The sequence below is a fragment of the Pelodiscus sinensis genome, chromosome 16 (assembly GCF_052426305.1).
Source record: "Pelodiscus sinensis isolate ZL-2025 chromosome 16, ASM5242630v1, whole genome shotgun sequence".
NCBI classification, from domain to species: Eukaryota; Metazoa; Chordata; order Testudines; family Trionychidae; genus Pelodiscus; species Pelodiscus sinensis.
In genome coordinates, this window is record NC_143067.1 from 24,029,025 (window position 1) to 24,056,609 (window position 27,585).

Sequence of the window (27,585 nt, forward strand, 5' to 3'; positions counted from 1 at the left end):
TTAAAGCATGACCTGCCAGCAGCAATTCCAGGCCCCAGGACAGGACAATCAGTGTGGACTCCCTGCTTCCCTCCCACAGCCAAATCTAAAAGCCCCTGCCGCCAGAGAAACCCCAAGTACCCCTGCTTTCAGGGGCGGATATAGGGCAGGGCGAATGGGGCGGCCGCCCCGGGCCCCGCGCTTAAAAAAGCCCCACGCATGCACCGTGGCGCCACCGCGCATGCGCATGGCGTCACGGTGCATGCGCCATGGCAAGGGGGGGCCCCGCAGAGTTACGCTGCCCGGGGCCCCGCAAAACAGTCATCTGCCCCTGCCTGCTTCAACCAGAGAAACCCCCACTCCCACCCCCGGCTAGGCTTGCCAGATGCTTTCACCAAAAATCCAGAACATGGCAGGAAAAGAACTTGGTTGAGCCAAAAAAACAAACAACAACAAAACCCAAAAAATATTGCTGTGCCTTTAAGAATCCCCGCGCTCCTTGCTTCCCCCTGCCCACGCCAAATGCGGCAGGGGAACAATGTCCCCGACAGCCTTCAGTCCAAGAAAAACAGAAAATATCGGACATGTTTCTGGTTTTTTTTACTGGACAGGGGCCAGAAATAACAGACTGTCCAGGCGAAAACCGGACACCTGGCAACCCTACTCCCAGCCTGCTATGGCCACATCCCCCGAGGAGCAGTGGGTCAACTGCAGCCGTACCTCCCCCCCCCTTCCTCAGACCCATCCCAGCCCTATTTGCTGCTCAACCACCCCAGAATCTGCACAGGGCCTATCAAAAGTGTCTTTGAAGAGATGCTCTTCACCAGAGCAGGTTGGCTTCACCACCAGTGGCTTTGCTGGACCCCCCCCAGCAGACCAGGGGGACAGGAGCAAAGCCGCCCAGGCGGCGGCTTTGCTCGGGTGTCCCTGGTCTGCTGGGGGGGGAGGGGGCGCAGCTAGTGCGCCCCCCCCCCCCCCCAGCAGACCAGGCTTTTGTTGCGGGACGCCTCGGGTAGAGCAGCTGGGGTGCTGCCGGGTTGGTCCTGTGGGAACCTACCGGGCAGCGCCCCAGCTGTTCTGTCCCAGGCTCCAGATTCAGCAGCTGTTGAAACTGATCAGGCTGATTCCAGGAAGCTGGGGGCAGAACAACTCTGCGTCTGGCTTCCTGTAGTGAGCCCCTGGTCAGTTTCAGTGGCAGCAGCTGAATCTGGAGCCAGTTCCGACTTACATACAAATTCAACTTAAGAACAAACCTATAGTCCCTATCTTGTACGTAACCCGGGGACTGCCTGTACGCCAGCTCCTGGGAGCCAGCTGCACCACAGGCTCTGCGGCATAACCCACAAAGCATATAACCGTCTAACAGTTGGGATTTTTAACGATTACAGGGTTACGTTTTTAACCTTTTTACATCCCTGCCATGAACCCCTCATTTCTGGCCCTGCCCCAGAGCCTGCATCCCCAGTTACAGCCCTCATTCCCTCCTGCACCCCAACACCCTGCCACAGTCCAGTGAAATTGAGTGAGGGTGGATGAGAGTAAGCCACCAAGGGAAGGGGAATGTAGTGAGCGGGTGGCGGGACCTCTAGGAAGGGGCATGGTAGGGCCTCAGGAAAGGGGCAGGGCTAAGCTGTTTGATTTGTGTGCTTAGAAAGATGGCAACACTAACTAGGGCTCTGATCCTGCTAATACGTATCTAACTTAAAGCACGTGGTAAACAGGGATGTAAAATCCCATTTAATTAGTTAAACGTTAAGTTTAACCAGTTAACAGATTAAACAATTGCAGGTGGACTGGAGCAGCTAACCCTGCCAGTTAACCATAACCGCTAACAGTTAACCATTCACATCCGTAGTGGTAAGTCCCACAGATGTCACTGGAAATACATACAAACTTGCAATTAGGCAAACAGTTAGGTGTTCCTAGGACTGATGCCTACATGTGTCATTTTTCTTAAAATGAAAGCATAGTTTTTTTTCCAGAAATGGACAGTGTCATCAGAAATCTTATTCCAACCCATTTTGAGCCCTGGTTATTTTCAAATGTCACCAGAAAGTACCTCAAGTTCTGGCCTAGCATCTCTGTGTCTAGGTAAGACTGCTGGCTCCTTTGTAAGTTTGACTTTTCTTGCAGATACAGATACACACAACACACAAATTCAGGGCTTATTCCGTTATTCATTCCCACTCTGCATCAGGCCAGGCCAGTAGTGATTAGTTGGCAAGATCCAAGTGAAAGGAAATTATTTACCTTCGAGGGCCTCTTCACTGCAGGTAAAGAATGTTACAACTTGTGGGAGTGCCAGTTAGAGCCACTTATAACCTGACTGATCTGTGGTGACAATAAAACACCAGAAAGATCTCCCTCTGTCCTTTCAAGATGGAGACTTTTGCCTCCATACACATCGCTTGACATGAGAAGGTCACTCTTTTTAAGCAGCTGGATGTAGTGATTCATCTGGATCGTAACAGGCAGATCAGAGATTGCCCAAGTCAGACCTTATAACAGGTTTCTCTGTATGTATTATTTATGATTATTTAGCAATCTGGATAATGTTTCATGCCTTACCAATCTTTTCCCTAAGAAATAACAGAGGAATCATTCCTAAGAAATTTGCATTACTGCAGGGGTTGGGGAAGCTAGCATTTTGCCAGTTCTCTTAATGGACAAGAATTATATTGCTTGATATGTGTGAACCTGGACCACATTTTGAAGACTCTGTGTCAATATTATTGCCAAAGTTCCCATTTTCCTTCAGCGAGCAGTAGTTGCTGAAATCATGCCTGTTTATCATTTTCTGACCCATATGAGTTGTAATCATATATTTTTGTTTGTATCCACAAGTAATAAAAACCATGCATATCTTAACTTAGACTTTAATATTAAAGTAAATACATAATTCTGGCAAATTGCTTGGAATTACGGTTTAATGGCATCTGGTTTAGATATTCTGTAGTAAATTGTTGGCACTAATATTGCCACTTTTTTTTTATTTGAACCAAAATGTTCTCAGAAACATGTGTTTTCTGTCCAGTTTGCATGTAATCAGTTTTATGAATCCCACAAAAGTTAAGGATTTTGAAACTTAAATTACCTGAGCAGACAGGATTGATTCCAAATATCTATTACACAGCTGATTAGCTAAGGAGTAAACACGGCTAGATGCAAACAAGCGTAGCTGATGCTTCGTTTTTTGGTCACGAAGAGTTGTCTTTCTTGAAATACCTCCCCAGGTACAATGTGTACATTCCACTCCGTTTTGCTTGCAAATTACATACTTCTCTTTTATGTCAAGTCCAATATAGCTACACCAGGGGTTTTTTATTCCACATAAAAAGTAAGTGATTACTTCAGTAAATACCTGTTTTAAAAATATCACAGAGTGGTTTCCTGCTGCTCTAAATACTAAAAAGTTTAGCAGGATTTCTGACCCTTGTAAATCTTTCAAAGAGTTCGTATTTTATTAACAGAGTGAGCATTTCTATAAACCTAGAATATAACTCCTCATTGAGACCATTTTTCAAATATTTGACCTTTATATAAAATGGACAGAAAAAACATTTAAGTAATGTTAAATATCATTAACCCTGCCTTTCTTTCATTTCAATTTTACTTTCTATAGTTTATAGTCACCTTAAGACCACAGATAATAAAATCTTTGAATATCCAAGACTCAAAAACAGCAAATCAAAGTGGGGGCAAGCAGCTTACAATTCTTCAAAAGAATTCTTAAAACCTCATTACAGCCTTCAATTTATTAAGCCTAAAAGCTAATGATGAACCTATTTCATTCACTGCAGACCACTGTATTTGCATCATCTTGGAACTGTCTTACAGAAATTAAATCCAGTCCCTGACCCCATCCCCAGGGAAAAGTCTGGGACTCTGGCTGAACTCCAAGGCCAGCTTTAGACACTGCTCCAGCTCATGCTCTCACTGACCAATTCTCTTAGTAGTGCAGCTCTCTGGTGGGTACACAGAGACATGTTATTTGCAGTCAGCACACTGGTTTAAGCTCCAAGATCCAACAGAGCAGAGAGAAAACTGCAGTAGTAAATTCCACTATCTCACATATTATTCAGGTCCCTACTCTTGAGGGCATTTTGCGCGCATGCGCACACACACACACACACAAAATATCTGTGCACAATATTTTAAAATTCTGCAAATTGTATTTGTCAGATAAATGTGGAGGCTCCAGCATTGCCTTGAGGAGCACAGGCCACTGGCTGCACAGAGGTGGGAGATCACAGTCCAGCTCCCCCCACATCCCGGAGATAGACTCAGCAACCAACCCTGACACAGCACAAGGACCCAGCCTGCCCCAAAAATACCCTATGATGCTGCTCCTCTGTGCCAGAAGCACCATGGATGGGCAGGCAGGCTCAACAAGGTAGGATCCAAGTTTAGAGGGTCTTAGTGGGGGGGGGGGGGAATCCAGGTGTGGTTGGGAGGGTTCTGTGTGGGCTAATCTGGATGCAGTGGAGGATTTTGGGGGGGGGAGAGATCTGGATGCACCTGGGACTAGCTGGAGGGTTCTGGATATAGCAGTAGTGGGACTCTGCAGAGAGGTCCAGGTGAAGATGGTTGGGGCTCAGTGGGCAGTCTCAGTGTGGGGTAAAGTTAGAACTCAGGGCGGGGGAAGGCATCTGGGTTAAGTGGGGGTCCAGATACTGCTAGTTGGGGCTAAGTATGGTGGGAATCTGGGTGCGGGTTGCTCATGGGGTAGTCCAGGCAGAGAAGGATTAGGGTTCACAGTGGGAGGCTCTGGGTGCAAAGGGTGAGGCTTGGCAATAGGGTCTGGGTATGAAGGGGTCTGGATGCTCAGGAATTGGGAGAATGGGAGACCATCGCCCTGTATAGTGATCCCTCCCTCTGTACCAGAGAAGCAATGGGTCCAGGAAGCGCAGGGAGAGGGAAGGAAGGACTTTACAGAACTTCCTAGATCCGGGGTTGAAATTTAGGGGTGGTTCTGACATGGCCCCAGATGCTGTGGAAGGAAAGAAGTCGTCCTCTCCTTCCCAACTCAGCACCAGGATTAGCACCTGAGCCTGAATTAGGATCAGAGCTAGTAAGCCAAGTCTTCTTCAGTCCCAACCCATGCCCCACAGTGATTTACACCTGTTTTCTGGCTGCCCTGGGTGCCTGAAACATACTGCTGGGGAGGGGAGGGTCACATGGCTTCCTTTTGCTTTCCCATCAGAAAGTTTTGGGATTTTTTCTGCAGGGAAGCAAGAAATCTGTGGGGTGCATAAATTCTGTGCGCACACAGTGGCACACAATTCCACCATCATGTGTCTGACGGAATCACAATCAACAGCTCAGGCTATCAACTATAGATTACTTAGCAGTACACTGAAATTCATTTAGATACTAATTCTCAGAATCCATAACTCCTGCACATACCTCCATTCGACTCACCTTAGTACCTATCATTCTTTATCAGTTAGAAGCCTTCTTCCTTAGCATGCGTTAGGCTTGGGATTGACCTCTCTCTCTTGGAGCACCATATGCTCTTCTCTACATTTCTCAAGCCTGTCTTTTACAGGAAGGCCTTTTACAGGAAGGCACCATAGGAAAAATCTCTGGCTTTGAAATTGCACCTATATCTGTGCTTGTTTTGGACTGTAAGCTCTTTGGAGCATGAATGTATTCTCTAGCTTTGTAGATTACAGAGATCACTGATAATAATCCTTCGAACTCCTGCTCCTTTCAGAAAACAACAAGAGGAAGACTCCTGACTAATGGTACGATACTTGCAAAAACTAACTTTGATAGTCATTCCATGTTTTATTTAGGGCATGAAACACTCTGAAAAGAAAAAAATGCATGTTTTTGCTAACAGAAAAAAAGCCATGTTTCCTGAAAAAAATAGTAATGCAAAATTATTAAAACTGGATGCAATTAGGTCCTTTATGAAGAATTGTTTTTTAAAACTAAAAAAGAATAATTTGTAAATTACAATAAAATATCTACAGGAGGTCTTAGACTGCCCTATCCTGAAGTTAGGTTCTTGCATGGGTTCAAAGCACTGACTGAGGACAATAAGGGACAGCCCACATGAATCTGACAGAAGTATCAGTGCCCTACAATCACTTACAAGACTTCTGGGAACTAGCCACTAACAACTTGTTAGGACTGACAAAATTACCTGGCCCTTGAACTACAATTATACTATCTGCGGGTGTCTGTTATGCTACCCAAAATGCTCCAAAGTTACATTTGTATTAGAAAGTGCTTTTTTATACTATTCATATTTAAAATACAACCACAGAATTTTTTATATTTTCTTAGTTAAATATTGGCTGGGACCATGTCAATTAAACTCTTCCATTAGCAGGCAAAAGTGTTACAATGAGAAATGTGTACTCAAAAAAGTAGGGACACACCTTTTAACATCCAATGAAATCCATCAACTCAGCCAATCCCATTGGAAGGAAAGAATGGAAGGATGATTACCATTTTCTTAAATAAATAAATAAATAAATAAATGAAGGATCGCCTAGCTCAGCGGTTCTCAAACTTTTTGGGCTCTGGAGCCCTTTACATGTGTAAAAATTTATGTGGAGCCCCTGCGGTCCACTGATTGTATGTGTTGTGCCTTTCGATGTTTCCAGTTTGTCAACCTTGCAAAGCCCCTGGAGATGTCTCGCAGAGCCTTGGGGCTCCGTGGAGCACAGTTTGAGAAACACTGGCCTAGCTGTGTTTCATAAACAATATAATCAATTCTAATACAACAAAATAACTTTCATTTCTGATTTGTATTTTGTTTTGGATTTTAAACTGTCATAGTTCAATATTCACAATATAACTGATATTAAAGAAATCACTGAGATAACAGTGCATTTGAGGGGTCGCTTAGGAAAAATTGTAAAAGCAAAGATAATTTCAGAATTTAAACATGAACATCTGGCAAATACTTAATCTGCAGATTATTTAACATATTGATGAAAATCTATTTATGCACATTCAGGTCCCTACAAGAACCCACTCTCTGATACATAACCAGACTTCTTCAGATTCTTTGCCACATACTAGTTCTCTGTAGACTGAGAGCTCAATCCTGTGAACACTTATGCACATTAACTTTACTCACATGCGTAAGTATCTGCAGGATCATCAAACCTTTAACTGACATTACTCACTTTATAGTTGCTGATTCAGATCCATACCTTCACAAAGTTCCCAGACCCTGATTCTGCAAATACAGCTGTGAATAGCATACACATGTGAGTAATTCTGATGTGTCTAGAATTCAGTGAGATCAATGGCATGTGCCAATACGTAAGTTTTTGCAGGACTGAAGATCCCCTTACACCTGAACACTGCAATCTGACCAAATCAGTAGGGCTCCAGGCAAGTCTAGAGGTCTGCCTATGCAGGCCAAGTTACAGAATTTGGGGCCTTAGTCACTGCTGCTATATCAATCAGCTTGTAATAAACTGCTGAATTTTGGTTTAGGTTAATAGTTTTTCAAAGTAGCCTATGGACTGTTTTTAGGTAAGTTAACTGCAGAGCAGGAAAAGGTTTGAACTCCCAACATCAGGTGTCATAAGAGTTAGGAGCAGCAAAAAAACCAACAACAAATGGTCTGATAGTCTATAAAGTGCTAGCAAAACATGTAGATGGTATCATGAGCTTTCGTGAACACAGCCCACCTCTTCAGATGACCCAAGTTCTGAAGAAGGCATCATGAAAGCTCATGATACCATCTACATTTGTTAGTCTATAAAGTGCTACCAGACCATTTGTTATTTTTTCTGTACAGACTAACTCAGCTACCCCTGAAGCAAAAAAAATAAAGATTTCCTTTGCAACTGTTGGAAACCTGACTATAGGCTGTGGTATTGTAGCTAAGCTGGTTCCAAGATGGAGACAGATGATTGATAGAGTATCTTTTGCTGAACCACCTTCTGATGGAGAGAGAAAAGTTTTCTAGGGTCAGAGCTTGCCATCATGTCTGACCTGAAAAGTTGGTTCAATAAAAGTTTTTACCTCACTCACTTTGTCGGAGGAGCCTGTGATTTCACAACTTGGCCCATTGGTTTCAAACTTTCCAAGGGCCTGGTGTCTAATCTACACACAAATTTTCATCATGATTTAATTCTACCGCAGTACAATCCCTCTACCTCTATAAAGTGGCTTACATCCCTAAGGAAGGGGAATAAAGAGCCACAGGATTTCACCAGACAGCATATAACCATTGCGATAAACAAATCACATTTCCAACAGACACAACAATGCAACACCAGTGTGCAAATCAGGGGACACACATGAACCTTCTGATCAGAGACACTGCATGAGCCTGTTGCGGTTAAAAGGAGTTGAGAGCCTCGTATCGTTTCCCAAAACATCAGGACAACCCTAACCATGGAAGGAAGTTTGGTGTCACCGGCTTCCAGGGAGGGACTTTAGCAGGTGCGTGGATCTCCTCAATTGCACTTGGGCAGCTGTGGGGGAAAGGATTGCACCAGCAGCAGCTGAAGAAATTCCTCCCTGTGCAGCCCCGCCACCCCTTCCTCCCAACTCCAGGGGAGCAGAGCACGCCGGCCAAGAGGTGTCTGCTCCTCCTCCCGCGGCCGCATGGCAGCCGCAGGCAGGGGCTGCGCGCCTCTCGGAGGGCTGGAGAAAAGAGCAGCACGTGGCTAGCTCTGTCTGATGAAACATCTGATGTGCATTACCGCAGTGGAAAGGGGGGATAACCCAGCGCCCCTCTCCCCGATCACCTGCTGGAGGCTTCCTCCTCCAGCCACCCAGCCAAGACCAAGCGAGCTTCCGGCGTTGCCGCAGGGGGTTGCGCAAGAGGGACGCTGGAAAGGCCGCGCCTCTTTCTCTCTCTAGGGCCGCTCTCGCGCTCCTTGGGCACCCCAGTTTCGCAAGGCGTTCGGGGGGCGCAAGGAGCGCAGTGCCGGATCGGGCCCTGGTTACAGGCGCAATGCATAAGAAGCCAGCCGAGTGCATGTACCGCTACTGAGCATGCCCCGGGGATGAATTTGAATGTGGCCCAATAACTCTGTGGGACTCTTCAGCGATGCAAAATCAAATACCCACGGGGGGGGGAGGGGTGCGTCTCACAAAACTTATTTCACAGCTGCCTAGTCTGCGATCCGAATGTTTTGAGTCCGCTCTTGCAGCTGAAGTGTCTGGTCAGCCCCGCACTAAAGCAGCCCTGGAGGTGCCAGGAGTTTGGCGGTGCTAGCGAGAGCAGGAGGGCGGGGGGCAGTGTGGCTCCCAGTGATGCTTCAAGAAAGCCAGCCACGACACACGAAGTGCGAACGCGAAGATAAGCGAGTTGGAGGGCAGATTTGGAAATGTGAGTTTGCCGCAGATTAAAGCTGCAATCTTGTGCGCAGCCCAGAAGCTGGACTGGTGATTAGCTCCCTTCAGTGACTGCGGGGAGGGAGGATCGCTGGAGCTTCCGCCTTCTTCTCACACACGGGAAGATTACAAAACCCCAGGTTTTTTGCACTCCACTCTGAGCGCGCATCAACGTGCACAATTCCCAGGGTAGGAGCCATCCTGAGCGACGCTCGCTGCCCGTCTCGGGAGCTAAGCCGAGCAGCGAGGCGAGCTTTAAGGCAGAAGCGGGGGAGGGGAGAGTTCGAGTATATCCCAGCGGCTCACGTGGAACCCTTCCTCCCTCTTCCTGCCTGGCTCCCTCCATAGCCTAATAATTGTTACAAAGTATAAATTCTCCTCCGGTTCCCTGGGCAAGCAACGTGCTTAGACGTTCAAAGCATTCATGACTACAAAAGGAAAGAACAGATGGGGTGTACTGGACCTCAGAACTCCCCCCCCCTTCCCAATGTCCCGCTGCTGCTTCAGCGACTGAGACTGTCCTCCAGCGAAGGAACATTTTAACTGAGGTGCCATGTATCGTGTGTGTAAATGCTGCTGGTTGCTCGTGATCATTGTAGTTTAGTTTGCAACCTGCTGATGCAAGTTTCCTCAACGTTTTGTTCTCCGGCGTGTAGTAGTTTAGAACAAGCACCGCCCACTACGCGTGGAGTCACAGGGGGACAGGACTCCTATTGGTCGGGCTGGTGGACAACACCTGCTCGACTCCTTCATTCAAGTGACACCAGAGCTTCCAGGGATATTTGAGGCACCATCCTTTCCCTTTCTGGCCACTTTCAGCACTTGCACCAGCCCTGATCACATGCTATCCAGCAAGCAGATTGCAAGAAGAGCAGTAAGTTCCATTTATTCACCCTTTGGAAAGAGCCAGAGGAGGGAAACCCAGACAGGTTTCCAGCGTGGAGTTGCAACCAGGACCATGTGTGCAGAGCTGTTAAGTAAAGTAGTTACCCTGGCGTTGGTCTTTGCAAGTTTTGATCCAGTTTTGGGCACAGAAGCCACCAACCCGCCGGAAGGTCCCCAGGACCGAGCCCCTCAGCAAAAAGGGCGTCTGTCTTTGCAAAATACAGGTATGTGATCTAAAAAGAGAAGGGGGGGGGTGCTTGAAAAGGCAGGTCTAGTTAAACTCAAATGCAAACAAACTGTTAAATATTGTTCAATAAGGAAGCAGTTGCAGTGAGAGGGAGGTGTCTCCGCGTTGTATTTACAGAGTATTGGCTAACTAGACGTGCATCATGACGTGCACCATGGCATTTATTTGTGTGTGCGTGACCGTCAAACATCAATCCGGAGGAAGTAAGAGTTCACTCCTAATTACCTTTGAAGTCCCTTCTCGCCACGCACGTGCTACCCTTGGACTCGCAGAGAGCAGTCGCTTGCTCTCGCTGCCTTTAATCTCCGCTAACCAACGATGAAATCCTGCCCAGATATCAGTCTAACGACACCTGGAAAGTTATTCCACGTGACCATCGGTGGTGAAGAGACGATTTTTATTAAGACTATAATGATTTGTGGCACCGACCCAGGAAAGTGCCATGGCCGTCTCTGCACGTTGCAAATCAGCCCGCTGCAATCCTTTAATTGTAACTAATCCGGCCCTCCTGGAGGCAAACCAGAAACTCCAGCAGGTCAGAGGCGGGCGATTTGGACTCTCGAAGGTGCTGCTGGAGCAGGGGGTTAGATGTAGTGGGGCGAGACGGTCTCTCTTTGCTAAATACACATTTAACACGGGGGAGGGGGCTGCGGCCTGCTTCTCCTGAGCAGAGAACCGAATAATGATGCAATTGGCCGTGGGGTTTCTCTTCTCGTCTCTCCTCGTGTATTCTCTGCTTAGTAGAAAGAACCGAGGCGTGCACTTCCCTGGATCTCTTCCCAGGCATGGAAAGAGCGCGCGGGAGCGGTCCACTTTTCTCTTTCTCGCGTACTTTTTCTTTTTTTAACTGTCTCAATGCTGCGAGCCTTGTTTAAACACGCACACGAGCCGGAATGCACGAATGCCCATTAGGGGCTGCCACATGTGAATCACGGCACTGTGCAATTCTCTGCAAACGGGGAGCCAGGACATGTGATCCGAAAACCGTCTGTATCCAAATGCCAACAGAAGCGCTACAGCTGGGCTTCCAGACCCAAAAAAAACCCCAAGATGCAGTTATACAACCTTTGACAAAGAGACCCGTTTTCGTGTTGTGTGCCTCTCTGTGTGCAGCTTTCCACGTGGGACTAACACAATGCCAGGTCTCCCTGATTCACTGATTCCCAGCTTCTCTGAGGCTTTGCAGTTACAAATCCCATGTGACTTTTCCTGCCCTCCCCCCTCTTTTCCGTAGCCCTCCACATCAGAGAGGAGCCTGTGGTCAAGTAAAAAGAAAGATTAAGACTTTGTGTCCTTTTTTGCACGTATGATTTTTCATTTTATGATATAGCAAGTATCAGCACTTTACATCCGTTTTTTCCCCCTGCCTCTCTGTCCTAAGTGAATTAAAACGAAAGTTTCTGAAAGGGGTTTCAGAGGGCTGCATGTCCAGAGAAAAGGCTGTGGATGTCTTAAACATGTTGTGATTTAGAGAGGGATTAGGCTAGATCCCCAAAGTGAGCTTTAATTAAAGAAGGGGGTAGTCTAGTTAGTCTGTTACTAACCAAATGGTCTGGTGGCACTTTATAGACTAACAAAATGTAGATGGTAGCCTGATCTTTCGTGGGCACAATCCACTTCTTTAGATGACCGGAATTATGAGTTTAGGATGTGTACACTCAAAATAAATAGGGGAGGGGGGAGGCTTAATTAAAGTTGCCACTAGTAAACTGAATACAACAAATTCTTAGAATCCTGCTCTAAAACCTGCCCCAGTTTGACTTTCTCTTTATGGTTCTCAGCAATTATTTTAGTTTTGGCAATATTTTTTAAGGAAGGGTAAGGAGCAGCAGTGATAAGATTCTGATTTGAAGGTATCTGTGCAGTGTCTGAAGTAAAATATTATTTGCTTCAATATAGCACAAAATTTAGAAGGAAAAAATGTATGGCTGAAATAATCTGAATTTTTGGATGAGTAAGGAAGCTGGTGGGAGGAGAGCTCATGCAGCAAGGGGCTCTGCCCCCCATTGAAATTTTGAGGGGGTTTAACCATTGATTTCAAAGGTCACGTCTATACTTCAGGGCAAAAGTTGAATTAAGCTACAGAACTTCTATGTCAATTGCGTAGCTGAAGACGAAATAGCTTAACTTGACTTTTGTCTGTCTACACAGTAGGAAGTCAAAGGAAGAACACTCTTCCTTTAACTTCCCGTACTCCTCGGGTGCGTCTAGACTGGCAAGATTTTGCACAAAAGCGGCCACTTTTGCGCAAAATCTTGCCGCCTGTCTACACTGGCCGCGAGTATTTGCGCAAGAACACTGACTTTGTACTGTACAAAATCAGTGGTTCTTGCGCAAATACTCCGATGCTCCCACTCAAGGATAAGCCCTCTTGCACAAGTATTCTTGCGCAAGAGGGCCAGTGTAGACAGACAAGTTAATTTCTTGCGCAAGAAAGCCCGATGGCTAAAATGGACATTGGAGCTTTCTTGCGCAAGCGAGTGTCTACACTGGCATGGATGCTCTTGCGCAAAAGCACATCTCTTGCGCAAAATCATGCCAGTGTAGACGCAGCCCTCATGAAATGAGGGTTAAAGGAATCAGAGTAAGAAGTCCTCCAGCTCGACATTATTTTGAAATAATGACTTGCTTTCTTATTTCAAAATAAGGTCAGTTATTCTGAAATAATGCTGCTGTGTAGACACACCCAAAGACAGCAGGAATGAGACCCTCAGTGGTCAGCAAAACTGTGCTAATCATCAGACTCTAGTTCAGAGAACCAGATACAACCGCTAGCCTGAACCTGCAGTTCTCTCTCAGGCAAAATTCCCATTCAAGTTAATGAAGGACTGACTTTAGGAGAGTAGGAATTATAGATGAGGTCTGTTGCATGCTCCAGAAGAGTGAAACATTAGACATTTTCAAGTGAATACTGCTATGAAGTAAGTGGAATGGGGATTTGGCATTTACTTTTTGGCTCTCATAGTCATAACTAAATGCATATAAATATTGATCTAACTTCTGCAAAAAGTAGACAGGCTGTGTGGGTACAGTAACTGTTGTCTTGTGCTTTTTCTTGTGAATTGATGATCTTAGCAAAATAACTCTTCTCTCTCTCTTCTCTCCCCTCTCCCCCACACTCCATTTATGAATATTTGTACAAATTAACCATAATCCATGGTCATTTTAGCTGAAATCCAGCACTGCCTGGTTAATGCTGGCGATGTGGGATGTGGAGTGTTTGAATGCTTTGAAAACAACTCTTGTGAGATCCGAGGCTTACATGAGATCTGCATGACTTTCCTACACAACGCTGGAAAATTTGATGCCCAGGTAACCAAAAAGAAAAGAAAGTAAAATTCCCAGAAGTAAATGATTAGAAGATGCTATATTTAATGGGTTTTTAATACATCTTTCAAATAGGGCTTTAATTAAGACTCAGGTCTGGTCTTATACATATCCAATTCCCACTTCACTTTATTGAGAGTTGGATGCAGACAACCAAGAGCTTGATTCTTTCTGCTCCTATTCAGATCAATGGGAAAATCTCTCATTGACTTGGTTAGTGCTGTATCCGGTCCCAAGAACAGAGTAATATATGCATTGTGTTTAAGTTGTCTTTGGAAACAGATTATCTATAGTATAGACTGCTGTATCTCCACCTAAGAATTTTTTCTTAGTGGACTTGTGATAACAAAAATGAGATGGTGATGACGGATCCTGCAGTCCCCTCAGAGCTGCTACATTCATTAAGGACTGTAAGACTGAGCTGGCTGACACCAATGAGCAATCTGCCAATAGGTTGCAATATTGTAAGTTCTTTGGGGCAGACACTATTCTGTATGTATCATTTTATTACTTAAATGATATGCATCTGTGATGCTAAAAATCTCTCTGTAGACTAAAGTATCACACTTGAACATTCCCTGTGCAAATCTGATCAAATTAATTCCACTGGGTCAATGGATACACTTTTCCAAACCATCTAAGTGGCTTAGGAGCCGAAGTCCTATAAACTGGATTGGATGTAATCCAATGTGTAATTAAATAATATTTAAGAACTACACACAGCTAGGATAGGCATCTCCAGAAGCTGCTGTATTCAAATAGTTCTTTGGCTCTCACACTGACAATAAAATACATTCTTTAGGCAGTATGCGGTATTAAGTTTGTCTCCTTCATTTTCTCCCCAGACCATTTACGCATCACTGAAGCATCCTGTTATTATGTCTTGTAAACCTACTCTCCCATTTCAGTGTGGAGAGAAGAGAACATTACGACGGGCCAGCGGCATTTGGCTTGACGCGTGTAGTTTATAGCATAACTTTACTGAAGTCACCCAGCTGTAGTCTCATGGCACTTTATATAGAATGGTAGAAAGCAGAGCTGTTTTGCAGATCCAGCTGTTCTATTTAGTTGGACCAAGGGAGCAGTCCTAGCAGAAAAACAAATTCCCCTGTGCTGGAGATTTTAGGCAGAGAATTGCAAAAATACATAAAAGATCTAGATGTCCCTTAAAATTGATGGGAACTACGTGTCCAGATCCTCTGGTCATCTTTGAAAATCAGGGTCTTAGTTTCCAGGCAGTTGCCAGAGAATGAAAATTAGAGATTTTATTTTACCAATTATATATTATTAACAAAGTTTATGGAAGTAAAACCATGGGAAAACCAAACACATACGTGAAATTATTGCATTAAAACCAGCAAATCATTGCTTCATTGGATATGCTCACATCTTTAAAGAGAACAAGGGCTATTTTACATCCAAACTGTTTCTACTGGAGTGTGAAGACACTGGGCTCTGTGGAAATAAATTGTCATCTGAAATATACATGTGCAATTCCCATTGACTTGATTCTCTTCTCTTCGGTTTCTTTTACTAGCTTTATCTGAGCAAGTGCCAGAAGTGCATTATGCAATATGACTAGCATTTGTTACATGTGGTTCTCTTTTCCTTACTCCAATTTTTCTCTCCAAAAGAAAAAATGTGAGATTGGGATTTTGTTTTTAAATGTCTTGTATATGCACAGTATTTAGTTAATGCCTGCTGAGCTATGTGTGTTTGTTAGTGAATGCAAGGTCAAAGAAGTAAACCTAGCACTTGGAATGAAAAGTGATGGTGATTGGCGCAGTACTTTGATCAGTGGGGAGAGCATGTGTGTCTTGCTCTCAGGTCTTTGAGAATATGGCATAACAACTGATATTAGTAGAGTTACAAGGGTAAAAATCTAGAGTCCATGAGAGCAGAAATTGCACCACTGATCACAAAACAACTAGCAGCTGGGATAACCTGATGCCAGTGTTCCCAGCAGCTACCCAAGAGAGGCTCAAATGCTGCCCAGCTGACTAGCAGAGCTCCCACAGCTGGTAGCATGTGTTTCTACTAGTGGTGCACATCTGCATGTGCATTGGTGCACATAACAAAATTTATTCTGCACGTGAATGGGGAAAAAAATTAGAGGGAACACTGCCTGAGGCTAATGTGGCAATACAGGTTCACAATCATCCTGCTATCACTCAACAAGGAAAGAAAAGCTGTCTAGTTGCCAAAAGAATTGAGATGCATATACAATAAGACTGGCTATAATATCAAAAGGTGGGAAGAGGGGGAAAAAATAGGGATGGGCATGCCTTGTAAAGCAATATGAGGAGAGCATGGATGATGGTTAAAGGGACCTTGCCTAAATAGCCTTCATTGTCTTTAACTTTTTCTTTTTCTGCTGTTCCCTGTAATCCCTTATGGGACTTTAAAATAGAAATGTTTCCCTTCAGCAGACACAAATATCAAGATGTTACTGTTTGGTGTCTGGTAATTTGATTTAGGGACCCTTTTGTTCGGGGGGGAGGGGGGGAAGGAAGAGGGTATCACTGAAGCCAGTGACTTGCTTAAAGACATTGGTTTTATGTAAGCATTTCCTATGTGAACTTTGCAAACTGATAAGGAAAGTCAGTTTTGATGCAGTTGACTTCGAATATCCCCTTTCTGGTCCTGGAGACGCAAATGTATTTGGTCACTCATAGTAGTAACGTGAACCCAATGTCCTCTACGGTGACAGACCGGGAATGAATTCAGACCATTAAGTTGGACTGTCTGTTTAAAAATGAAACCTCCACTTTTCTCTCCTAGGCCAGCAAGGACTAGGTCTGTGCTAAAAGCAGGACACTTAAGCTACATCTAGATTACAGCAGAAAGTTGACTTAAGGTATGCAACTCCAGCTACATAAGTCCTTAAGTCAAGTTACTGCCAGCTCTATACTGTAGAGGGTCAACAGGAGAAACTCCCATTGACTTCTCTTATTCTTCTCATCTGGGGTAGAGTAACAGGGTTGACTGGAGAGTGATCTGCAGTCAATCTGGCAGGTCTTCACTTGACCCAGTGGATCAGTCTCAGAGCATCAGTCTCACAGTAGCATAGATATACCTTAGTGGTGCGAGGAGACAATGAAACCATCACATAATCGTACAGCAAACCTCACACAATCAGCCAAGAAGCAGCATCCAACCCCTCTAGAAAGACAGGACAGCCTGACATGGCCTTTAGGAGCAAAGAAAAAAACCCAATGGCCTTAGCAGTCTAATAATCCTTGACGCTGTCGCATGTAGGAGAGGCTATTTGAGTGTAAATCACTTGATGTGCTTAACAGACACAAATACATAACTACTCTATTTCTGATCTCCTCAGGGAAAATCCTTCATTAAAGATGCTCTGAAGTGTAAGGCTCACGCCCTGAGACACAAATTCAGCTGCATCAGTCGCAAGTGTCCTGCCATTAAAGACATGGTGTTCCAGTTACAGCGGGAGTGCTACCTGAAACATGACCTCTGCTCTGCTGCGAAGGAGAATGTCCAAGTCATTGTGGATATGATTCACTTCAAAGACCTGCTGCAGCATGAGTAAGTGGGACTGTGCAAGGGGCCTAGTATTGTAGTCGGGTGATGGAGGAGCTTCACCTTAAGGTGGGTGAACGAATGTACAACCCACAAGACAGGAAGTGCTGAGTTCCATGTGACCTCATTGTGTCATTGAGCAAATCGCTTCACTCTTCTACCTCAATTTCCCATCTGTAAAATGAGGATAATTCTCTTTTGTAGAGGTGCTGGAAAAACTAGTTAACCTGTTACAAATGTGATGAGTATTATTTTACAAAGCCATGACCATGGGAGGGGAAACACGTGTTGAAGTAAGATCAATTCTTTTCATGGTTTTGACATTATTTGTTTCCAGAAGTACCCACGATGTGCCAAACACTTTCCAAACACAAAAGAGGGTTCAGTCTTTGCCCCAAAGATCTTATATTCTTAAAAAGAAAACAAATGGACCACAGAGAGAGAGAAGACCTAAGTCAAGTGGTTAAGATGGTATTTACATTAGGTAAATATAGTCACAGAAATGACACGTCATACTTGCCAAACAACATAATCTTTCATGAAGATTAGTTGCAGTCAATTTCAGACTTGCTTTATGAAATTCCAAAGTATTCAGATTCCTAAAGCATCTTGTTGATGTTAGTCACAGAAACTGACTTGTGTTTCATGACGAAAAGCTCCCATGCTCCTGGTTCATATCAATCCTGTATGCTTACCAAGGAAGTGTAAAGGGGGACACAGGCATGCAAAATGAAAGATCACAATCTAGATTTTTGGTATTTCCCCTCTTATGGGAGTACAGTTTGCACCTGTAGTGCAATGACTGTAAAGACTCGTGTAGTCTTAGTAGCAACACGTCTAAACTACCAAATTGCAGGACTAAATCAGGCTCAGATTACTGTGGTCCGTGCCCACCCTTAATTTGCTGGTGCAAAAAAAAATGAGAGAACACTTTTCTGCAGATGGAAAGAGGGGGACACAGCCACAGGCAGAAAAATAACCACTGCTCATCTTCGGTAAGGAACTGGGGGTATGGTATAAATAACCAACCTGCGTAAACCCTGCTCTCCTATAGCACGTTTCATCAGACGATCCCAAAGTACTTTACCAAGGAGGTCAGTATCATTACAGATGAGGAAACGTGAGGTGAAATGAGCCAGTCAGCTTTCAAAGTAAGTGTCCGTGTTGCACTCTTAAGCACCAACATATTTGAAAATTCCAGTCTCATGTTCTGTTGAAAATCCCACCCTTATCTCCAAGTTACATTTAAGGAGAGTGCAGCTGTGACACAAATTTACTCCATCATTAATTACACTTTGTTAAAGTGAACACAGCTCAGATTTCCTTCCATGAACATGGACCTTCCTGCGGCTAAGATCAACAGCATGGCTGGTGTCTTCGGGGTAGTTTTTGCATTGCCGTTTCTGGTCCCTATCATGGTAATGGGGATAGAATATTGGGGAGGCACCAGCGTGCTGGGTTTCTTCTGGGACAGTGAGGGGAAGCAATGTGTCACATTCACACCAGCACTGGTATTTCAGGATCTGCATTAATGGGCTGTAAACTGGCAGGTGCTTGTCTACAAATAAAACTTTTGAGCCCCATAGATGAGAAGTGCCATAAGAACAGAGTATTTTGTCAAGGTGAGTCAGTGATACCCACTCTGTAAAATGGGGAAGCCCAGATCTCTCCAAAGTGGCCTGTTTTTGGCTCCCCAACTTGGTACCCCTCCAGCCTGTCAAGCTAAGCCAGGCATGCACAACATGCAGACCACATGCGGCCAATGATGACTCTGGGCGGCGCGGCCCCATCGAATCCGCCGACCGGGCGGAGGAGCGGAACGCCGCTAGGGAGAGGGAAGTGTGGCGATTTTCACCGCCGGGCTGCCTGAGTGCAGCTCCAGCGCAAGTCAGAGGGTGGGACACCGGCAGACGCCAGGACGCTGGTGTGATGTGGCGTTGTGACATCACAGCCGGCGACCGCTGAATTAAAAAAGGCTCCAGAAGCCCCGCAGAGTAGAAGGCAGAAGCCAGGTAGGGGAAGGGAAGGGGCTTGTGCTGAGGGGAGGGAGGAAGGTCAGGAGAGAGGGGACGGCACCAAGGGACAGGGTGCAGGAGAGACAAATGCCAGGGGGCCAAGTGGAGACAATGAGGAAAAGGGCAGGAGGGGAGGTGTCAGTGGGAGGGGGGCAGGGTGATGCTGGGAGAGGAGAGAGTAAGGGCATTGGGAGCCATATGTTGCACAGGCCTGATTTAATTGAAAAATTCTTAATAAAGTATCACACCTCCCTCCCCCTCCAACCTACGCTTGCAGCTAGGGTTTCCAGGTGTCCGGTTTTCTATCGGACAATCCGGTATTTGTGGTATTTTCTAAAAAAGTTCAGAAAATATTGGATGTGTGCAATGTCCAGTATTTTCTGAATTTCCGGCTGGGCCACTGGATGGAAGCCTGGTGGTGCCTCCTGTGGTTGCGTGCTGAAGCCTGTATGAAGCATGTATGCCCAACATGTGCTTTTTTTTTTTTTTTTTTTTTTCCTTACTTGCAGCCCATAGCTGTTTTCTTTGGAGTAATATGGCCCTCGCCGCTTTCCGCGTTGTGCAGGCCTGAACTAAGCTCATTTACCACTGTGAATACTCAGTGTCTCTTAAAATCAGGCTCTGCCTATTCCAGGTTAGGTTCCCAAAATAGAGACTTCTCAAATCAGGACAAGTTTTGAAAATTTTGGATGTAGCGATATGCCTAGAGGCAATCTGCAAGTGAGTGGCAGAACTGGGAATACACCCAAGCCTTTTGACTCCTCATGACCTGAGTAAAACACAACGAGGCAGCTATCCTGTATGCAGGATAGCATGTGGGATGAAGAGAGTTGGAAGTAAAGGAGGAATGGGGAAGAAGCACTCCTCAGAGCTATACCAGGAAAACTTTGCCACCCTTTTTTAAGTAAGGATGTTTAAATGTGATTAACTGAGTAACCGTGTAGTCGATATAGTTTGTATCGACTATACGATCAGTTGATAAGCACTGCTGTGCAGAGCTGCAATGGAAGGAGCTCCAGGAGCCAGCTGGGCTTTTATTACATTTTAAATGATGAGGCGCAACGATTAGTGTGAGCTGGGACTGCTCGGTCCCGGCCAGCGCTGAGTCCAGCAGCCCTTGTTTGCAGCAGACAGTTCTGTGTGCCACGAACGGGCTGATGCTGGACCATCCCCTGTTCGCAGCAGACAGGGCAGGCCATGGAACAGGGACTGCTTGAGTCCCTGCTCACCCTGCAGCACTTTTGAAATATTCAAGAGGCCTGGGGGATCTTGTACATATCAAAACCAGAAGCGCTGGCAGTGGGGACCGGCACCAGCAGGGACTGAAACAGTCCCCGCTCGTGCCGGTTCCCCACTGTGCCTCTGCCTCTCCTGCTGTCTGCAGAGATGGTGGGGGAATGGACCAGCTTTAAGCCAGTTCCCTCCTGCTCCTTCCCTCCCCGTTGCTGCCTCTCTCTAATAGAGGCAGCAAGGGGGCGGGGGAAGCAATTAGTCAAGTGGCTACTCGACTATCTGATAAGCTTTTGCTTATTGGATAGTTGACTAATCGCTATCATCCCTATTTTTCAGGTGATGTTTTTTGTAGAGTCAAAGTCCAATTTTTTTAATGGATGTGAGTAAAAGTCTCACTGGCTCATTTGATGTGTGTACCAAAGAACATATCCTGTCTCTTCACAATTCCTGTTTCAGATAAAAGACAAAACTTAGACCAAAAAACATTATTGATGCTCATTCTCACCATCTCCTCCTTTTCTATTCCAAAATGAGCAGACTTGTCATGTTATTTTTACCATTTTCTCTTTGCGTATAAACAAAACAGCATCTTGTGGCAGTAAGGACCCCTTTTGGGGACCAGTCTGGGGTTTGGATCTGTTTTATATTACAATGGTGAAAATGGTCAAAATTTCCAGGTGCACTTCTAGCACTTGTTATGCACCAAATACCTTTTTTAAAAAGTCCCAATCGCAAACCAACCTAGTTAAAAATCCAAAGCTAGATTCTTTATTCCTTTAAACTCTCTCCTTCAACGAAGTTGCAACCCCAGAGATTAATGATTTCATACAAATTTAAATTTAACACAGTAAAATCTTAGTATATTTATCCACTTTGCTCTCCTAGTTTGTTACCTCTTCTGATCTGTTTTGCATGTTTCAAGTAAAGAGCTTCAGGTACAGGGCTCAACCAGCACCCTAAACTATGCACAGCTGGTCTCCACAGAAAATAGCAGCACCAGATTGAACCCCCTTGTTTTGTCCACTGGATAATTCAGCCTTCTGTATCTGCTGCCTGTCGTAACCCAACTAGCTGTGTCTCTGTGGAAGTCATGCCTAATGCAGCTTGCGGGGGGAATGTTGGGGACATTAGTGCTCACCTGCTGGAGGTGCTGCTGAAGGACTCATGTCTCAGTTGTAGTAACAAGCAGGATATAAACACTCAGCAAGTGTGGCTGCCAGGTGAGGGAACTGCTGTCCTCCATTTAAGTTTTCCATAGCATCTGGCCACTAGCTGGCAAACACAGGTAGCCCCCCTGCAGGTGCTGTAGAGTAAACAAGGGAAGAATGAGGCGTGGTGATCTCACACACTCTTGCTGATGTATAACCTCCTTGCATCTTAAAACGTGATTCTCTTTTAACTTCCCCTTCTGCTGTCTGATTTATCTCCAGACCATATGTCGACTTGGTGAACATCCTGCTCACGTGCGGGGACGAAGTGAAAAAGGCTATCACCAGAAGCATCCAGGCCCAGTGTGAACAGAACTGGGGAAGCCTCTGCTCTATCCTGAGCTTCTGCACCTCAGCCATGCACAGCGACTCCACACTGGGTCCTGAGAGGAAGCCAGGTGAAGCCACGAAAACGTCTAGCAGCCGCGGGGACATACTGGTATACCCCGAGTCTGACCAAAGAGAGAGCTCACGAGCTGCCAAGGGGGAGAGAGGCAGCCGGGCTCACTCGAACACCCACCCCCGTGTTAAAGCTGGAGCTCACAGCCCCAAAGGAGCACACGGGATCATTGAGCGGGCAGATGAACTGTCCGACTTTTCCGACATCCGAAGGTGAAAGGAAGCACCTACCTTACCCTCCCCCTCCACCAAACTTCCTCCATTGAGTCCATCTTCTTATCTATGGACATTCCAAAATCTTTACCATTCAGAGGGGTGATGTGAAGCACAGGGCATTGTGGGATATGTGGACTTCCGTGATAGCGTATAGATTAGCAGAGAGAGAGCAGTGGTTCTGGGCTATTGCTTATACTCAGAGAACTTGACACTCACATAACCAGTGGGTGAGACAAAAATTTTAAATCCTTCCCCCTTTCAAAACTACAGAACACGTGGATATTGTTTGCGATTTTATTTTTCTTTTGGTTGGAGAAAGGGGTCAGGGAGAGCCCAGCCAGATATTACTTAGGCCGTTCACAGCTCAGTAGCTCCACTAAGCTTACGGGGCAATCGCCAAGCAGATGGCGGAGTTCCAAAGGCATCTTATCTCTGCCCATGGCCGTGAATGAAAGAGTTCAAAGTGGGCTGTTGTGACACTCAAATGAAATAAATGTCCAGTTTATTGCACAGGGAGCTTGCTACGTTAAGCTATGTCATTTTATCATAAGTCCTGAGCCATTGTTCCTGTCTGCCTGACATTGCCTAACTTACGTGCCCTCTTGTATGTATTTTAACCACTGCTTAACTTTATTTATCCAGTTACTCCATGATGTCAAGAGCCTAAGTAGCCAGCTGCCAGACAAGTCAGTTTGACCATTATGCATCAGAATGAGCACTTTTTCCACAGCCCTCCAAAGTTCCTAGGCATATTCTTTTTTAGAACCTACAGCTGTGCTCCCAATGGAGCATTTTCTACAGCAGCATCCCACCTGTGGGCAACCCAAAATTTGAGGCTTAGGCAAAAACAGCTGGTGTATCCTTAAGCTTTGTGGGTATTGTTAGGGCCTATTGAAAATCTAGCCCATCTATTGTCTTTGAAAGCAGCATCATGGACTTTTTCAGGGCTGTAGAGACTTGGTGTTCTAAAGTTGGCCATAGTTTATCAAAGTGCCAAAAATGACTATGGGTTCGTGAGAGGTTCACTTTCTTTTTAAAACTAGCACACTGGGTAGTGACCTCCAAACCCTACAGAATAAGTGAAATGTAGATTGATAAAAGGGGTTTGGCGAGCTGAATCTTCCGGAGTGATTTAACGTTAGGGTGAGATGCTAGGGAGCATCCTTTCTTATCCCTATATGCAGTTGTGATCCTCAAGTTGTAAACACCCATCCTGGGATGTTATTCTTAAGCCATTGGCTGTCACCTCCAAAGGCAAAGATGGGTAGGGTCTTTAGTATCCAATAAAGGAAGTATGATCGTTCTTGGAAGACAGTATCACATTGAGGATCTGAGCACTGGCCTTTTGCTGCAGGAGGCCTAGAGTCAAATCACCAGTGTTGCAAAGGCAAGTTGGTGCACTGAACTTCCACAGGGAACTGACATACATCTTTGTTGCTTAGTGGGCATGGAGGTGATTAGCCTCACCTGAGATTTAGCTCTAAATCTCGCTGAGTCACATTCCGCTTCTGGACCCATGTAGGAGGCTCCCAGTGTCTTCAGTGGGAGCTTTGTGCATATATCTTGGGCATTATTCTTAATAGAAGTCATGGGGGTAAATTTCCTTGGTTGGGGTGGGAGGACAAGGAACAACCATTAATCTGAAGAGTTACACCGTTATGCAGCCATCAACCTCTTGAAGAAAAAGGGCCCCAATCCTACTCCCACTAAACCCTCTGATAAAACTCCTCTAACCTCATTGGAGAATCGAATCAGGCTACGAACCCTTGAGGAGCAGGCAAGTTCCTTCTAGTATATGGACAAAATGACTGATCAAGTCCCAGCAGTGGTGGCCTGTGGCTCACACAGAGGGTGACAATCAGAGGGACTGTAGTGCCCCAGCTAGTGTCAATTCTCATATACCACTTCCAAAGGTTTACTTTTAAGGGCATCCTCTTTTCTCCAAAACAAAGTGTCTTGCTGCTGGTGATGTCATAGGGAAAGTCTCCAGTCTCTCTCATTGCAAACTCCTCATGAGCATCCCACTGCCCCAAGATGATGCATAAGCATAGTAAGGCTATGTCTACACTGCCGATTTTGTTGGCAGTGAGTATGCATATGAGGCATGGATTAGCATATTGCTGTGCCTCATTTGCATAATTTATGCACCCTGTTTTTCCACAAAGGGTTTTTGCAGAAAAAAAAGTAGTGTGGACTTTTTTTTTTCCCCTGCAAAAACCACATTTTCTGCAAGATTCCCAGGAAGAGGCATTAGGATCTTGCGGAAAACGGGGATTTTGCGCAAAAAAAATGTCCATACTACTTTTTTTGCACAAAAACGGTGTGCATAAATTATGCAAATGGGGTGCAGTGATATGCTAACCTGCGCTTCATTTGCACACTCACTGCTGGCAAAACCGGCAGTGTAGACGAAGCCTTGAGGACAAACTCAAACCAAAAAGAGAACCCAGCCATGACTACCAAGTTAATATTCTTACCTAACTCTATTAAGGTCTCTTTCTCATTAAAGTTGAACCAAACATATAATGAGAATCAAATATATAATGATATATACACTCTTGAATGTCTTAGTCAACATATCACCTCAGCATGCATACAATTTACTTTTACTCATTCATTCTTCATGGGGAGAAGTATATATTCCTCCATCTTGTTAATTCAATGAACATTTCTTTATTTTTTCAGGGGGTGGGGGATTTTGTATATGGCATAACATTTTTTTCCTCTGTGTGAAGATCTTCTGTGTTCATCTACTGATTCCACATATGCTATTATTGTAAATATTTAACATTTCTATTTATTATATTGTCTCCATTTAAAAACCAAACACTGCTGGCTATGGTAATTTAAACGTATGTCATGACCTGTGTTGTATATATTCATGCCACTAGTATGTTTTTGTTGTTTAAAGCAACGTAAATATAGTTTTATACAGTTCCATAATGTTATTGACAGCACAAATCATTTATTTATTGTCAAACCTTCTTTCATGTCTAACAAGTAGGTGTGTTTATCTGATAATATGTTGTCAAGTCATCTACATAGCCTTAATTCTTTGTGAAGTCCATTAAAAAAATCTACCATCACCTTAGAGACCATATGATACTTGCATCAGCAATCCTCCCAAACCTATTGTTTGCAAAGGTGACTTAACTTAAAAACCAAGGCCTGAATGTTTCTCTTACGCTTTGCATCTTTAAAAAAATCACCCATAAGAGAAACTGGGAAAAGCAAAATGCCTATTAGAAAATATATAAATAACCCATTGCCCCACAAAAATGCTGTCCTGTCTTAAAAATTAAGTTCTGAAACACAGTAATTACAAAAACCTTTCCTTAAATTCCAGTTCTCTGGGAGAAAAACATACTAGTTCTATCTCATGTAGACTTTACAGCCAAATAAGCTTATAAAGATTGCCTAAGGATTTAGGCAAAGCTCTGTATCTTTTCACACTGCTATTATTTTTCCTGAAACACTAATAAATTTTTGAATAAGTCTTGCTGAGATTGCTACTTTTATTTTTTACTAGCACATTTAGCCAGTGTTGGAAGGAGAACATTCAACTGGAGCAGAGGGAAACCATCCTATAGTTGTTACCTTCCTTCCAGATGATGTTGTGGTATCCTCTCACACTGAGGATACCTCTCTGGGGGAGGAAACTCCAGTCATTAGGAAAAAGCAGGTGTTATTAATGGGGGATTCGATCATTAGAAACAAAGATGGCTGGGTTTGTAATGACTTTCCTGCCTGGTGCAAAGGTTGCAGATCTCTCAAGACATCTAATAGACTTATGTGTAGTGCTGGGGAGGAACCGGTGGTCATGGCACATGTAGGTACCAGTGACATAAGGAAGGGTAGGGAAGAGGTTCTAGAGGCCAGATTTAGGCTTCTAGGAAAGAGATTGAAATCAGGACCTTTATGGTAGTGTTCTCTGAAATGCTTCCAGTTCCACATGCAGGTCCAGGTAGGCAGGCAGAGCATCAGAGTCTCAATGTGCGGGTGAGACGATGGTGTAGAGAGGAGGGTTTTAGATTTATTATGAATTGGGGAAACTTTTGGGATAGGGGGAGCCTATACAAGAAGGATGGGCTCCACCTAAACCAAAATGGAACAAGATTGCTGGCACTTAGTTTAAAAACTGCTGTACAACCTTTTTAATGCTAAGGGCTGGGAGAAAGCTGACAAGTGTGGAGGAGCACATGGACTGGACAGAGACATCTCTTAGGAGAGGGTCTATTAATAAAGATTCTCTATGTTCTAGTCAGGAGGAGAGGATTGAAGATGATAAAATATGGGTGAGATCAGATGAGAAACAATCAAATGAAAAAGAATTTAACGCATCAGGAAATGGCAAACAGATAAATAGCGACAAATTTTTAAAGTGCTTATACACAAATGCTAGAAGTCTAAATACAGGTTGGACCTCTCTGGTCTGGCACCCTTGGGACCTGACTGGTCCCGAACAAGGGAATTTGCCGGACAATGAGAGGTCCCCTGCTACTGGCCCCCCCAGCTCACCTCTCCTCTCCACTGCTGGCCCTAGATACTCCCCCCTGAGCCCCAGCAGCCTGGACTATCATGGCTGTCACATCCCCAGCCCTGGTCCTGCTACTGGGGCAGCTAGGGATACCACATCCCCGCTCCATCTCTACTACCAAGTCTGCTGTGTCTGCCTCTGGCTCCAGGCCTAGCCCCAGTGATTCCAAGCCCTTTTGCCACTGGGGCTCCCAGCCAGGACTCGTTTGCCACTGGGGCTCCCAGCCAGGACTCCTGGGTCCACAAACATCTGTGGTCCTGCTAGACCACGAGGGAGTCCCAGTTTTTGGAAGTCCAACCTGTAATAAGATGGGTAAACTAGAGTGCCTAGTTTTAAAGGAGGATACTGATATAATAGGTATCATAGAAACTTGGTGGAATGAGGAAAATTAAGGAGACACAATCATACTAGGCTACAAAATATATCAGAAGGGCAGAACAGGTCGTGCTGGAGCGGGAATGGCACTCTATACGTGGAAAAATGTAGACTCAAATGAAGTAAAAATCTCAAATGAACTAAAATGTTGCATACAATCTCTATGGATAGTAATTCCATGCCCTAATAATAAAAATATAGTAATAGGGATATATTATCGACCATCTGACCAGGATAGAGATAGTGACTATGAACCCACAAGGGGAGAGGTAAATCTTAGGGTACGTCTAGACTACATGCCTC

The 27,585-nt window shown here is 44.8% G+C and overlaps 1 protein-coding gene and 1 long non-coding RNA gene across 2 annotated transcripts in view; one reads left to right on the plus strand and one right to left on the minus strand.

Moving 5' to 3' along the window:
• Positions 1–21,979, minus strand: part of LOC142818717 (uncharacterized) — a 46,847-nt gene extending 24,868 nt beyond the window's left edge. The window contains exon 1 of the long non-coding RNA XR_016346956.1: positions 21,686–21,979. This is a non-coding gene — a long non-coding RNA (uncharacterized LOC142818717). The remainder of the gene's footprint in view (positions 1–21,685) is intronic.
• On the plus strand, positions 9,111–25,869 carry STC2 (stanniocalcin 2). Its single transcript, XM_006138140.5, has 4 exons — positions 9,111–10,406; positions 13,599–13,741; positions 17,094–17,305; positions 21,978–25,869. The coding sequence occupies exons 1-4, from the start codon at positions 10,139–10,141 to the stop codon at positions 22,369–22,371; spliced, it is 1,017 nt and encodes a 338-aa protein (XP_006138202.1). The 5' UTR covers positions 9,111–10,138; the 3' UTR covers positions 22,372–25,869.
• The last annotated feature ends 1,716 nt before the right edge of the window (positions 25,870–27,585 follow it).